This window comes from Crinia signifera, chromosome 3 (genome assembly GCF_055691185.1).
Source record: "Crinia signifera chromosome 3, ASM5569118v1, whole genome shotgun sequence".
In the NCBI taxonomy this organism is placed as follows: domain Eukaryota; kingdom Metazoa; phylum Chordata; class Amphibia; order Anura; family Myobatrachidae; genus Crinia; species Crinia signifera.
In genome coordinates, this window is record NC_139219.1 from 59,676,823 (window position 1) to 59,692,910 (window position 16,088).

At 42.0% G+C, this 16,088-nt stretch overlaps 1 protein-coding gene and 1 non-coding gene across 3 annotated transcripts in view; both read left to right on the top strand.

Annotated features, from left to right (window-relative positions):
* Window positions 1–16,088, top strand: part of USP34 (ubiquitin specific peptidase 34) — a 150,559-nt gene that overhangs the window by 89,545 nt on the left and 44,926 nt on the right. For both annotated transcript variants that reach the window (XM_083175873.1, XM_083175874.1), the window contains 6 exons: window positions 601–801; window positions 1,573–1,655; window positions 1,756–1,796; window positions 10,934–11,058; window positions 14,316–14,468; window positions 15,586–15,690. In XM_083175873.1, the coding sequence (XP_083031999.1) occupies window positions 601–801; window positions 1,573–1,655; window positions 1,756–1,796; window positions 10,934–11,058; window positions 14,316–14,468; window positions 15,586–15,690 (708 nt within the window). The remainder of the gene's footprint in view (window positions 1–600; window positions 802–1,572; window positions 1,656–1,755; window positions 1,797–10,933; window positions 11,059–14,315; window positions 14,469–15,585; window positions 15,691–16,088) is intronic.
* Window positions 6,339–6,457, top strand: LOC146066019 (5S ribosomal RNA). The gene has a single exon (XR_014472821.1). It is a non-coding gene; the product is annotated as a 5S ribosomal RNA (ribosomal RNA).

Below are 16,088 nucleotides of genomic sequence, written 5' to 3' on the forward strand. Positions count from 1 at the left end.
GGAACTAGCGGCTACAATACATTCTGTGCTGCCCCGTGTACAGACTGTCAAACACAATATGCAAGTGTCATTTTTCAAATTATTCAGCACATTCTCCTTGTGTGTGCTAGTCTCATTGCATTGCATTTTCTGCAGTAACAGACATTGGCAAAGTTGTATGGGACTTTAAAGCTCCCTGATGCCAGGCATCTTGCGCTGCATGACTTATTGAGGTTAGATGTACAATATGAGGATGTATCTGTACTAGGAAAGATGTAAACAAGAACTGAAGGCCTGTGTCCATCTATGGGGATGAGAATGTCACTGAAAGTGAATAGATAAGACCATGAACACTGGAAGTGATTGTATTGCTAGGGATTAACATCAGTTAAGAGGGTCCTGCCTGTGAGAGCTTACGTGCTATAGATTGTAAGCTTGCAGCAGGGCCCTCCTACCTCCATGTCTGTCTGTTGTTACCCAGTTTGTTTTATCACTGTTTACTATTGTAAAGCGCAACGGAATCTGTTGCGCTATATAAGAAACTGCAAATAAATAAATAATAAATAAGAGAAATTATGTTTTAAATGCAGTGTATTATGAATTCAATCTGTATCTCTACAGTGGCAGCTGGACTGTTTAGCGTGTTTGCTAAAGTTGATATGTCAGTTTGCTGTGGACCCAACAGATCTGGATCTGGCATATCATGACGTCTTTGCTTGGTCAGGAATAGCGGAGAACCACAGAAAAAGAACATGGCCTGGCAAATCGAGAAAGTCCACTGGAGATCACTCAAAGGGCCTAAACATACCCCGTTTAACAGAGGTACTTTTGCATGAAATTTTAATACATTTATGTTTCTTTCATATATCAAGGATCTCTAGCAGCCTTATTTCTTTATAGAAAAACTGTGTTTGGAGGATTTTTTTGTACTTGTTAAATCCATTTCTCAGAATTATTTTGTGGGATATTGCAAACACGAGTGAATGTCAACGTTTTAGAGGATACATTTTCCACCCTAAATTGGCATCATTCAATCTAAAATCTAGAGTACAGTCAATGACCCAATATTGAAGAGAATTACTGGTCTGTGTATAAAGTATGAAGGAAGTGGTGACTCCCTTGGTGGCTTGGGTGGCTCCGGCATCTCCCTCTGCCTTGAGTGGTGCCTCACCTTTGGCAATGCGGGCCTCTCCAGTGACTATAGGGGTGCTGCTTTCAACTTGGAGGGTGCTGGCTTCTTCCTCTGTGGCTTTCAGTGAAGCGGGCCTCTCCCGAAGGTGCAGTCTTCTTTCTCATTGGTTTTGGTTTCATCGGTAGTCTCACCTTCAGGGACATCAGCCTCTCCCTGTTTTTTAGGGGTACCGGCCTCTCCCTTGGTAGTTTCAGGGATACTCTTTTCTGCAGACTGGCAAAGTGATGAAGGTCTTCAGTTCATCAAAAATGTCCTCATGTCCCCACAAATTCACACTTCTGTGTATCACCAAATTAGTAGCAGAGAAAAGGGTCTGTTAAAATGTGGTATAATTGGTAGTGAATTTAGTTGCAGCTTTTCATGTTCAATCTAGATTTCTTATCAATTTTGTCTCTCTGTAGGTTTTCCTAGTTCTTGTCCAAGGAACCTGTTTGATTCAACGGTTAATGTCTGTTGCTTATACCTACGATAATCTAGCCCAAAGGTAAGAACTATATGCTAGTTATTCTTGATGTTTTACACACAATCGGAGACCATTTCAAGTTTTTAACCTAGTTTGTTCATGACATGGCTTTCTCTTGCAGAGTCCTGAAGGCCCAGTCAGATCATAGGTCAAGGCATGAAGGTAAATGTTCCATTAATAGCATAACATCTGGCATGACATGTAATGTTTTAACCTGCTGAATTGAATAAAATTGAGGCCATATACCTAATATTGTGCTGAAACCTAGTTATCCGATATTGATTAAATGCTTTTGACACCATGGGCTCAATCGACACCTATTAGTATAGTCCTGAAGCTTCCCTATTGTGGTCTTTCCAACTCAAATCTAGAAAAGATTTTTCTGGTTTTAGGAGTAGCTTGAAAATTGGTGATGCAGATTTTTTGTTAAATTGAATTTAAATTCCAATTTTTATTTGATTTTTTCAATTGAGTACTCCTTGTTTGTAGCACCACCGATGGTTCAGTTGTGATCTCTGAAGGTGCCAATACACATACCGATTTCAGTGTGCTGTGCATTTTGAACTTCTTGGTGCCGTGTGATTTTGGCCCTTGTAGGGGATGCGATGTACTGTACTGTACTGTTGCGATGCGATTTTAGCCTCTTTTGTGTTTAAATTTTAGAGTCACCTAATGTACATTGCATCGCATCTACTACAAAAGTGATGCAATGTAGCACAAAAAGTACTGCCTGCACATCTTGTGCTATACAATATTGTACCCGCGGGGACGCGCATCACATCCCCGCAGGTACGCGGTGCATTTCTAACCAATGTGATGCATTTTGAACTTTAAAAGTTCAAAAAGGCATGCTAGAATCCGTGTTATACAGCGCCCATAAACAATTAAATAGATACAATAATTTCAGTCTCTCTATAATAAAATATTGTCAACCAAAATTTCTTAAAAATAATTTATTATAAAACATATAAAAATTAGATGCTCTTTGGAAAATAAGTGTTCTCTTGAAATTAGAATCACAAATACCCGACGCGTTTCGTCTCAATAAGAGACTTCATCAGGGGTTTGACATATATAAAGGCTCTATTAAAACAGAACATTGTTGTAAGTATATACGTAGGGAAAGACATCAATATTATTTCTTCTGCGGTAGACGTCAGGGGCCACAGGGATTACATTGGGTAGAGAGTGAGGTCACGACCTTTCCAGCACCAGAAAGGATAAAACTTCTGGACTGCCCAGAGACAGCCCTGGCTCCTCCCTCCTCTACCCCGCCTCCTAGGCTAGCTTACTTTCAGTTTTGATTGTGCTGGCAGGAGCCAACACGCATTTTGAAAGGGCTGCTGTTAAAGCAGCTTAAACTTCGTTTTTAATTTTTTTTTTATTCTTATTTTTACACTGACTGGAGTCAGTGACAGAGCAGCAGCGCTGGGGGTCTGTTAGATCCCTGCACTGCGCTCCATCACCCGGGACCCGGCAGCCCAACACCACCCACGTGGCTCCCACAAGCGGAGGTGTTCGGCTGGCTCTGAAGCACTGGAGAGCACAGCCGCGACGGGGACCGGGACATCAGCGGTGACAACCGCTTTCAGGTAACGCGCTCCCCGCTGGGAGTGCGAATGCGCACGCAGTTATAGCGGCTGAGCAGCCCGGTGGGGGGGATCGCCGGGCTGCACTAGCAAGCGGCCAGAACGCCGCCTTTCACTAGGTGTGCACCCTGACCCGCTGGACCACCAGGGAGACTTTGAGTGTGGGCAGCGGCGTCGGTATGCGGGGCCGCCCGGCAAGCGCCGGATCCCCGCCATTTTACCGACGCCGCATGAGTCATGAAATCCCGGTGGCCATTTGCTAGTAGGGGGAAGGGAGCCTCTCCTCACACAGCCCCTCTCCCGGAGACAGGAGCTAGGATGTACCCACGGGGTTTCCAGCCCTGATCTCTTCCTGCCTGCCTGCTGCAAGTGTAAGAAGGACACAGAGAGCTCTCTGCCAGTCTGGAGTTCCATCTCTTCACTGCCGGGCCATATGGGCAAATCCCACCTGTACCTCTCCTACTGGAGCACAGGGTACAGTACTTTATGCTCCTGCCGGCCTATGTGCTTTGCGGAGCTCAGTGCCACTTTTATTATTATATGCATTGTGCTGTGTCTCATAACTGTGTTAACACCATCACTGCATGTCAGAAGTATAGGTGTTAGCTGTACCAGTTTAGCTGCCTCTTGTACAATGTCAGAGGACAGCGATAGTGACATAGGGACTCCTATATTGGTGTCCTGCACACATTGCAAGGCTGGCCCAAGTACCACCGGCCAGCCTGGGCATATGAGTATAGCCTGATGGCGCGGCTACCCTTTCAAAAAGGGACGCCATTGTAAGGACGGAGTCCATGGTACTTTCCCAGCTATCAGGCGGTTCTGGTGGTCATTTTAACATACTTGCCGCCATTGCACGCTGCTGGAGGCTCCTGACTGCTAATGCCAGGGCTGTGCTCAAGCTTGTCCTGGTTAACTGCATATTGAATGCAGCTGCTCCCCCAGGTTCTGTGTTCAGACAGTGGGGTTTAGAGCATAGTGGGACAGTATTGGGCTGTATGTAAATTAGGTCATAGCACTCCTGTGTTATATACCATGGTGTTGTTGATTGGCCTGTGGCAGCTCATCTCCTTATACTGTCTCTCTTATCCAGTGATTCTATCTCTGGTTACCTATACCTACTCTCTCTCCCTGTGTGTGTGTAGTGTATATATTGTCAGGTGGAAAGTGTATAACTCAGTTTACATTGTCATCTGAGGCATCTGTGGCCTTCCCTGATGTATTTTTCCTCTGTGACATAGAGATCGTTAGATTTCTGCAATAAGCCTCTAATTGTGCAATGTGTATCTGCTGGCTGACAAAATAAAAACCCCTTCTTGCTTTCTTCCAGAAAGATACACTGTGTTCTCAGATTACAGTTTATGGGGGGACAGTTTGCTGCCAGCTAGGTCATACAGAGGACAGCAGGAAGTCTTATACCCTGCTATCAGAGTGACACAGAGGTCACTGCCTTACTCTAATGCACAGATACTGAGGGTAACATTGCACTGTCACATACAGAGGACAGCAGGAAGTCTTATACCCTGCTATCAGAGTGACACAGAGGTCACTCCATTAATCAAAGGCAAGGGCAGCAATGTCTAATGCAGATAGCAGGACTTGTATGTTACTAACTCATGAGTTAGCAAAGTTATCCATAGCAAGTCAATTAGAAATCACAGTGTGTGCAGCCATTACAGTTCTGGTCCAGACACTTGGTGTAAGACACCTCTGCTAACTTTTAAACCCTGTCGGAACATAGTCCAGGCCTGTTTTACCCTAATAGAGCAATAGCTCAATCAGCAACGCTCCCGTCTCTTAAGTAGACAAGGCGCACGGCTATAAGGATTCAGTCCCCACAATACAGGGGTTATTTCATGTTCTGACAGGGCACTATGGTAAACGTCACCAACGGTGGACTCTAAGATGTAATTTCTCCACAGGATAACCTTTGGTATTCCTGGTCATTGGAAGTTGGAACATTGCACTGTCACATACAGAGTTGGTTGTGGTGTGTACGCACAATACAATCCAGTGTGGGATCTGACTATGTAGTCGGATTTACATTAGGATCACATGCATCTAACATGCAGATCGCACATTTGAGATAATTTGACTTAGTATTCCTCCAGGCCTCTAGTAGCCTTGCACCCCAGCGGGGTAGCATTTTTGGGAGATGCAGCTGTGGAGGTGCAGTACGAACTGTGTAATGGTTAACATTACTACCTCACGGCACTGATGTCAATCTATATTCATACCACACTGGATATGCCCAATCTCATTTGAGATCACATGGGAACACCAGCTGTTGTAGATAACATGGGTTCCATTCAAACAACGCCATTACCCTAACTGTGTGGAGTTTATGTATATTCTCCACGTAATTGCGTGGGATTACTCCGGGTGCTCCCGTTTTCTCCCACAAACAATTCGGTTTGTCATTTCTTATGGTTCTCCTTTAAGTTATGTTAGCGGAGTAACACTGGCTGTAGCTTTTATAATTAAAAGCTAATATGGCCTTGACTATGCATCCCTTCAGGGACGCAATCTCACTTTGGTAGAAGTTTTACTGGTTGCCAATGTTGACGGCCTTGTTCATTTCAGCGTCACCATATGCTATATACCAATATGTTGCCTCTTAATCTGTACGACCTATTGTATAGGGGTACATGAATGCATATGTTTATGTTTGTAGGCATTTGTGTGTGTACATGTGTGTATATATATGTACATACACAATATATATATATATATATAATGTGTATATTAGTGGATATATATAGCGGTGCTAGGTCAGCATTCTCGCTTCTTACATTCAAACAGCGGTTCGATATAGTTTCCTGTTTGTTTGTTTTCTAATGTATCTACATACACATACATTATAACCAAAACTGATCCTTTTGGTAAATCCGTGTTTTATACACGCAACAGTACATCTTAAGGCATAGACTGGATAATGCTATTATGGAAAAGATGCTTCTGTCTTGAAACCTAAGTGAAAAAGACAGTCCTGTGGGATTTCTGCAAGGTAGAACCTTGGTTTCTAGGTCACCCAGTGCAGGTCCAGTCGGGTGAGGCAAAAAAGGGTGGTTTGTTATCAACCACTAGGGTGACACTCTGAGTGGGCCGGCTATGAGCCTACGGCCACACCACCCTGAACACGCCTGATCTCGTCTGATCTTGGAAGCCAAGCAGGGTCAGGCCTGGTTAGTACTTGGATGGGAGACCATCTGGGAATACCAGGTGCTGTAGGCTTAGGCCTCCCGCTTCTTCCAATGGGAGCGCAAGATCCCGGCCTTGTTGGCAAAACTATACCAACAGATGGACCCTCCCTTCGGAGGTGTTCCTGTGGTTGGTAGGCCATTGGGGTGGACCAATGGTGGTTTGATGGCTTTGCGTCACATTTACCAGGTCACCCTGTATGTGTCCGGGTCTTGAGACCCTGCAGGTTAGAGTCCACGCTCTGTTATGTCAGTCCAGTGGCTATTCGTTCGGAGGTAGGCTTTTCACCATTTTTGCTCCTCCTCAAAGTAATTTGTACATTAAAAGTGGAGGTGGGGGCACCTTAATCCAGGAGAATCTGGTTCTCGGATCTGTGAACCCTGTTAGGGGTCTCTCTTATCTGTCTGCCTCTGGGGCCAGAACTGCTCACAGGGCTGTTAAGACAACCTAATTAAAAGCCACGGGATTGAATTCAATCCCAGAATTTACCGTTTGTCTAGGGTTTTGTCCTTTCGGTAGAAGTAGTGGGGGCTGGCCTCCGCCTGTTTCTTTAAAGCAACAGGGCTCAGCTCTCTCCTTTGTACTCCACAGCCTATGAGCTCTGTGGTATGATCTCCGCTCATTCTTGCAGGGGGTCCTGCAGATCCAACCTCTGGTTGTTACAAACATGGTGGTTTGATAAAATCTTTCTCTGATTCTTTGGGCCCTTTACAGGCTAACTGGGACAACGGTTTTCTTGTTGACCGTTGCTGCTGGGTGTCTGCCCGGTAGGCTCTGTTAGGTCAATCGCCTTTCATAGTCTTTCATTCTCATAGAACGGATTCTTTGAAACGTTACTTTACACCTCACAAGGTGGTTCCTGAATTTCAGGTCATCCAGGAGATAGTGATCCCTGCCCTTGGTAGGCCGGTGATCTCTCCTGGGCAGCAATCAACTGGAGATGGTCTGTGCTTTGCACGTCTATGTACATCACGCTGTAATACTTTGGCCATCTGACTCTCTCTTTATCCACTAGAGAATTCATAAGAGGGGCTGGTCTGCTACCATGCAGACTATTGCCAGCCGATATCTGCGGTCGTTTATCAAGCAGGATTCCTTGTTCACCTCACTCCCCGTTCTTGCAGGGGTACGGGCTCATTCCACTACATCTGTGGGTGTGTTTTGGGCTTTTACAGGTGGTGCAACGGCAGAGCAACTTGGCAAGGCGGCAACTTGGTCGTCTGCCAACGATTTCTTACGCTTTTTTGCGTTTGTTATGTTTGCCTCTCAGAACTCGGCATTCGGCCAGAATATATTGGCCGCGGCACAGGCGCGTCCCCACCCTTAGGTGGCTGCTTTAGGACATCCCAATGTAATCCCTCTGGCCCCTGACGTCTACCGCAGAAGAAACCGAGATTTATGTCTTACCTGTTAAATCTCTTTCTTCGAGGACGTCAGGGGCCACAGGGATCCCTCCCTGCCGCGCCTGCTTCATGGTATTGAAGTTCATAGTTCCTCCGTTGAGTGAACTTAGTTAAAAGTTCCTTTGTTGAGGTACTTATACATGTCACAGTTATGGTTCCTCTGTTGAGCAACCACACACGCATATATTTGTTGAATGTGTTACTGTATGGGTTTCTCTTCCTTCTATCTTGTCTCCTGCCTGGCTTTGGAAAAAAACTGAAAGTAAGCTAGCCTAGGAGGCGGGGTAGAGGAGGGAGGAGCCAGGGCTGTCTCTGGGCAGTCCAGAAGTTTTATCCTTTCTGGTGCTGGAAAGGTCGTGACCTCACTCTCTACCCAATGTAATCCCTGTGGCCCCTGACGTCCTCGAAGAAAGAGATTTAACAGGTAAGACATAAATCTCGGTTTTATGTTTATTCATTACATCAGTCTATGGGGGTGAACAACAATCCTAACTAAAATTTTCTACAGTTGCTCTTTCTGGTCACCATTTAGAGTTGTGTATGTAGAGTTGCATATTATGCCCGTGTACTGTGTGTTCTACTGTATATCCAGGTATTACAATACAATATCACTAGATATTTGCGCTAAGTAAAAGTGGTCGCTACTAACACTAGACCCCCTACTAGAGGGATCCTCAATCCAATATACACCCCAACTGATGTAATAAATAAACATAAAATAATATTGATGTCTTTCCCTACGTATATACTTACAACAATGTTCTGTTTTTATAGATCCTTTATATATGTCAAACCCCTGATGAAGTCTCTTATTGAGACGAAACTTGTCGGGTATTTGTGATTCTAATTTAAAGAGAACACTTCTTTTCCATAGAGCATCTAATTTTTATATGTTTTATAATAAATGTGTTATTTTTAAGAAATTTTGGTTGACAATATTTTATTATAAGCGGAAAGACTGAAATTATTGTATCTATTTAATTGTTTATGGGCGCTGTATAACACTATTGGGGTGTATATTGGATTGAGGATCCCTCTAGTAGGGGGTCTAGTGTTAGTAGCGACCACTTTTACTTAGCGCAAATATCTAGTGATATTGTATTGTTGATGCTAGAATCGGTATTCTAGAACGCGTATGGGCACCTTGACAAGTAGCCAACTGTATTATTTCCACTTATAATGCCAGTTTGGCCTGTGGCTTAAAGATGGTAATATAAAGAGGTCTTGCACTGTGTTTACAATGTAGGTATATTTCTATGTTCTCTGGAGCAAGGCAAACGTTGGTAAAGACGATTCAAAGAATTGTGACTATATACAATATTAAAATATAGGATTCACTGTTCACAGTATTTGAATTTTACATAGAGTTCAGTAATTCATCTGATCAAAGCGGATAACCAAGGTGGGATTAGTAACAGCAGAATGCGATCTACTTTTACCCTTGCAAAGAAAGCCATGTGTGTAGTGCATGTAGGTCTTTCCAAAGAGATCATTTTTCCCATGTTAGGAACTGAATGGCATTGCAACCGAAGTTACTAATGCTACAGTGCCCACATTGTCAATGTGTTCTTTTGGAAAATGCTAAAAAACCGAGAATGTGATATCAAATATTTGGCACGGGTGTCCTCAGGAATTTATTTTGATATGTTTTGCTTGAAGCCTATGTTTGTGTTATGTAAATGAACCAAAGACATCACATGAAAAAAATATATATATATAAGCCCTGGCCTTGTGATCCCATTCACATCAATAGCAAAAATGGAATCATTGGAGTAGTTCATCAGGTCTTCAAACCTGTGTTCTTTGTAGAATTAGAAAGTGATATTCAATTTGATAAAACATCCTGTAAATTCAGAAAATGTTACAGGAAACCTATGGGTAAGCAGTCGTTGGGTCGACATGCATTGGGTTAACATGGATTAGGTCGACATGGTTGGAAGGTTGACACAAGCATTAGGTCGCCAGTTTCTAGGACGACATTAGTTTTTCAGTTTTTTTTTTTTTTTGGTGCCGACGGGTGGTATTTCATGACCAAGCATCCACTAGGGCAGGGCTGGGCAACACCGGCCCTCCAGATGTTAGTGAATTACACATCCCAGGATGCTTTGCATTAGTTTTGCTATGTGGCCATGCTGAAACTGATGTAAGGCATGCTGGGATGTGTAGTTCACTAACATCTGGAGGGCCGGTGTTGCCCAGCCCTACACTAGGGCATGGATGGAGAATAGAGTAGTGTGCCGAGCGTAGCGGTGCACCAACACGTGTCCATGTCGACATACGTGACCTAAAAAAGGTCAAAAACCGATGTCAACCTTTTTACTGTCGACCTAATGCTTGTGTCAACATTCCAGCCATGTTGACTTTAAGCATGTCAACCTATTTCAGGTGGCGACTGAAGTCATGTCAACCTAAAGCATGTCGACCTTTTGTGGGTTCACCCAATGATCCATACCAACATGTGAAGGCAGATTAGTGTCAAGCTACATAAAATATAGTTTAGGAGCATTCCAATGAAAATGTGGTGAGACATAGTTATTACACTTAGTACTAGGCTTGAAACTAGTTAGATTAAATTCTAAGCACAGTTTCAGGAATACATACCTCAGTTCAAAAGAATTACTATAAAGCGGAGAGGCTTCAGGATGCCCCTCTGAGCTCTGTTTTCACTGTTAGCCTTCAACGTCTTCCAACACATGACATTAGAAATGTCTGTGCCTTCCAGCTACAATTGCTTACCCTCCATAGAGAGTTCATGATTTTTTGGGAATATAGCTTACAAGCACGTTTTTAAAAAGACTTTAACTTTTCTATTTTAAAGATTTAAAACAAAATGTGGTTTTGTTTTTATTTGGGATTGCTGTTTGAGTATTGTGCTATAGCTCTTAAGAGTAAACTTTTTTTCAAAAACAGTGGAATTTTTATATTATAACGAATAGAAGAGCCCTTTTACGTTGTGCTGTTTTAAAGTATGGTTATTGTACCTGTTCTAGATCAATGTGTAACCATTGTTTTAATGCAACTTGTTTGCTTTTATGGAATCCATGGCCATTTCACAACAGGCGTTTTGACTTACTATTGACCTGTTTCCTGTATTTCCCCTACTTAGTTACACATTATTCAATGTGGCTCCTGGTTAGCTGGGCTCATTGCTGTTCTGTGGTGAAATCCAGCCTTGCAGACAGTGATAATTTACAAGATTGGCTCAAAAAATTAACCCTTCTTATTCCCGAGGTAAGACAATTAAAAACATTGTGCCCATGAGTGTTAAGGCATTCTTTCATTATCCAACAATATAATTTAGTGACCTACAATTGTTTTCTTTTAATTTGTGCGTACAAATCTATTTTTGCTGCCGAAACAGATTGAAGACCTATCTGTTACATTTCATTTAATCTCAGGGTTTTACCTGTTCTGTAAGTAGGTTTTGTATTTTTTTTTTCTTTTTTACCCTCCACATTACCCAACGGCCACTTTTTCATTTGCAAGTCAAATATTTGCAAAATCTCTACACAAACTGAATGCACCTGCAAATCTGGCCAGTGTGCAGTTGTAGCTATTTAGTTCTATAAAAGTGAATGCAACATTTAGACCGTAAGACCATAAATGTGAGTTTAGCTGGAAAAAGTAAAGGATAGTGTAACAATGCCATAATGATTCATATTACGAGAGCAGCCTGATAAATGGAATAATGCATCCCTTGTTCAACTATAATGACACGTTAATGGGAAGTGTTCTAAACCTATAAAGTGCAAGTTCACAACAGATCTATTAGGACTTTAAAAAATATGTATTCCACATTCTGCTATACTTAAACACACGTACGCTTCTCAATGTAGTAGTGTGTTGCTGTAATTTTGGGTTTACATACAGAAGACCAGATTTGGGGCGAAATTCGCACCTTTGCGGGTCCTCTAAACACCGCCGCCCACACAAACCTCCTCCCCCCCCCCCCCTGCACACCAATTTCCCAACACGTATGTGAATGAATGTTTAGCATAAACATTCATTCGCAGCCTTGAATGGTCGCCAACCATCGAATGAATTTGCAAGTGCTCGCAAATCTTAGCTCTGCGAGCGCCCTGTGCTTGAAGCGAGCAGCTTATATCCGTTGATATTGGCTGCCTGCCCAAGCACCCACATCACGGGCGAATTTCCATGGGAATGCCCATAAAACGCTGGGCGTTCCCATGGGCTCGGCGATGGTCCGCTGCCCCATGTCCCCATGCATTCTCTAAAAATCGCCCACTAAGTGTTGTAGCCTGCAAGAAGCAGAAAGTGTTGGAATTTCTGCGAGTTTGGGCAGATTTTTAAAGCGATGGTAATTTTCACGGCAAAACCAACCTGGATTTGTTGTGTAAATGAATGCAGCTTTAAAATCCTGCCGGGATCGCACAAAATCCTGCGTTTCGCAGGCTACATTTAGCTCCTGGTGTTTGCTTTGCCCGCTCTCCATATTACAATCTCCTCTGCTTTCTACTGTTGGAGCATGGCTATTACTATTAATGGCTGTCCTTGCAACATGGTAACTGTTTATAAGGAGTCCAGTGTAATCACAATGCCTTTTTGGAACAAGCAGTAGGCTTGGAGTTGTGTATGAGCAGCTGTGGTGGAATTTTTTTTTTTTTTCCAGTATAGGAATTCAGTGCGTAGTTTTGTAGTATGTATGACACGCTGTATGGCTTTTCCTGTAATTAACACTTAATACAGGTTATGCTGTATGGTACGCAAGTTTCTTTATTGAAGCTTATGCACATACATATAGTGTTCACTCTAGGATTTTTTTAGGGCGGGGCACTTTTTTCAATCGGGAGGGCACGTTTTATTTTAGAAATTTACATAAGAAACACATATATATATAAAAATTGTACACTGCACTAGGATTACACCCATTAAACCTGCTAATACTCTGCTGTGCCCATTACATATTCTGTCGTAATGACAATTACACATTATGGCTTACACCGTAATACCAATTACACATGATGGCACACACCAAAAGTTCTCAGCGGCAAGTAAGCGTGGTGGTGGTGGTGGTGGTGGGGGGCACCGTAAGGGCGCACAGAGCCACACACAAAAAAGGCAGGGAACGTTTTGAGGTTTTAAGATGGGCAGGGTCCGGCACCCTGCAAAATAAGCTTAGAGGGAACACTATAAATAGTTATTTGTGTATCATCTATATATACATGTCTAGTGTCCGTGAGTCTCTGAAACACTGCTGTCTGCTGGCGAAGTGTGACATTACATCACTTTCTCACACATGCACAGAAGTTAGCAGACTAGCTTTCGAAGCTTTTGCTTTCCACCGGCCTTACTAGTTCTATAAATATATGTAGCAATATTTTGATGGCGCCGTCACCTTTTTGAAGATCTGCCCTTTTCCATCCGCTTTCATTATCAGCTCAATTTTCAAAATAGATTTGGTTATTTAACGTTCGATCGTTAACTGTTTCAGTGTGTTGCATTTAGTGTTTAACTTTATTTAAATACGTTAAGGGGTCATATGTTCAGGATGCAATCAGAAAATTCCCATTTCATTCTAAAAACTAGGCGTTTTCAAAAGTTTTATGAAAGGTGTACTACTAAATATCACAAATAGATATCCGTGAACGGCCATTGAATTCTCTGCACCCCAATCCCATGCGCCATACAACTTTTGTTCAAACATTGGTACAGCTTTTCAGTATATAATATGGCTGGTAACCTAGCATTAGTGTGCATTTAGCTGAACATAAAATAGTTTAGATTTGTCATGCTTTTACAGTACATCTTTTGCTTTGTGCATGTTATCTTATGCTTTTATTTAGAATAAAAATTGGATCTTTTTCATTTGTAAATTGAATGAACGGCATTCATTACACTGCTGAGACTAAAGGCATGTAAAAGGATTTTTTTTTGTTTTATGGAGAAATATCATCCAATACCAGGTTACCTTGGGTCACAATAACACTTCATCATTGATTAACCCAAAATATCAACCAAAAATGCCAGCGTCACTCATATTTAACTAAACTTCAATTAATTTGCCGGCAATACCTAAAGTGATTCATATTCCTCGACTATGACCCTGGCATTTTTAGCAGATATTTTGCACATTTCTCGCAGCAAAGTTGGCACTCAAAGGGTTAAAAATGGTCCATCCAGCTTACTGTAGATCCGGCTCCACAAGTAATTACTGTTGTCATGAAAATCTCACTACAGTTCCCGAAAAGAGCATAACCCTGGCATGTGAACCCCGTCGCAATGGACAATTGCAGTTAAAGCATAATCCTTGCAGATTGCAAATGGCAGAATTTTGGTTTTATAACTCTAAGGCACCAAATTGATTGACAGACATAGCAGAAACTTTTAAATATAAGAATATATATATAAAAAATATTTTCGTTCAAAAGAGCATGAACAGTTTTTTTATTGTTGCGACTATGTTTATTACCACAATCCGAGAATACAATTCATGTCTGATTGTGTTTATTCTTCATTTTCCTTGTAAGACTGCAGTGCGTCACGAATCTTGCAATGGTCTGTACAAGCTGTCCCTTTCTGGTTTGGATGGCGGTGACTCAATAAACAGATCCTTTTTGCTTCTGGCTGCATCAACTTTGCTGAAATTTCTTCCTGATGCTCAAGCCTTAAAACCTATTCGGGTAAGTGATTTTACTTGTTCTAAGTTACTTCATGATTATTGTCAGACAGGAATGACGCTATATCCTTTTATATCAGGAATCAAAATATACACATGAAACCAATCTGGTACGCATTTGAGCAGCAATGATGCAAAAGGGAATTTGGATTGTTTTTACAAAAGTCTTTGGGGCCCCCAAACAGTCCAAAGGATATTATCGTATACAGAACTACATGGAATGAAGGTTTCCATCTGTAGACCTGGCCATGTCTGACCCAGTCATGTAGAACTGTATGCTGTGCATGTTTAGATAGGTCTTCAAATTTCATTATCACCAGTACTGACTACTTGAGGACAAGTGTTGAAAAAATCCTAATCTATAATGATTTTGGAGGTATTCGGTCCCGGGGCACGACTGTCTGTATGTCCCGACAGCCGTGACCCTGACCTGTTTGCGTTTTGCTCACCTGTATACTGTATATCGGCAGGCGAGATTCAATATCCAGCATGCCAATCGGCGAAAAGGGGGCATTTCCACATAAACGGCCGTGGATTGTCAAGATACGGCCATTATCACGACAATCCACAGCCATTATCGACAGAACGGGCCCGACAGCCCATTTTCAATGCTGTCGGGAAAATAGCATTGAATAGGTGCCCACCGCTATAAACCCTGTCAGAAATAGCGGTGGGTATTGAATATCCCCCTTAGTCTTTAATTTAAAAAAATAAAAAATACTTTTAGGTGTGCATTATCTAATCTAAAGCCAATAGTACATATTGGGATAAATCCAATTAGGTTTCAAGAGGCTCATTTCTTTTGCCTTTTAAAGGCTGGTAGCAGCACACTTATTTTCCCACGCTTCTTTGTGATCCAATCCTTAGGGAAACAAAGAAAATTCTGTGCGTTCAGCAGTACCGTAAGTGTGAGTTATAGCCGCACCTACCTGCTGGGGTGAGAACATCGCCCCTAATTGAATTGACCCCATTGAATATGTGTGCACTGTATAAGAAACTATTAATAATAATACTTGTATGTCTATGCTAATAAACGGTGTTCATATTAAAGTACGCCGCTTTTACATCCCACTTTTCTATTACCCCTGAATTCTGTTAACTACATTCACTTCTTATTGTAGGTAGAGGACTACGAGGAAGAAACTATTCTACGACCTGGATGTAAAGAATATTTTTGGTTACTGTGTAAACTGATCGATAACATCCACGTCAAAGATGCCAGTCAGGTATAGTTGGAGTTACAGCATAAGATCTTTTTGTTTTATTTTGTTAATAGGAAATACGAAAAGATTTAGTCTGTAAATGCTGCATATACAGATGTATCCTTTTATATCTCTATATATGTATGCTTTGAAAAAAGGGCCCGCAATTGGGGAAGTGCATGGCATTGGCACCAATGATCCCATAGGATTGCAAGGTGCGAACATACTCCATCAGGCATGTTTTCTTAATGCAATCATTTCTATTGAGTTTTTGCAATAATACAGCTATAAAAACAAAAGCTACAGACCAATATAGGCATACTGGTCAGAAATGATATGCACCAATTCAATATTTTAGAACATTGCATAAGAGATATATACCATAATCAGAATTTATAAATTCCCCCATTAAAAGGAAGATA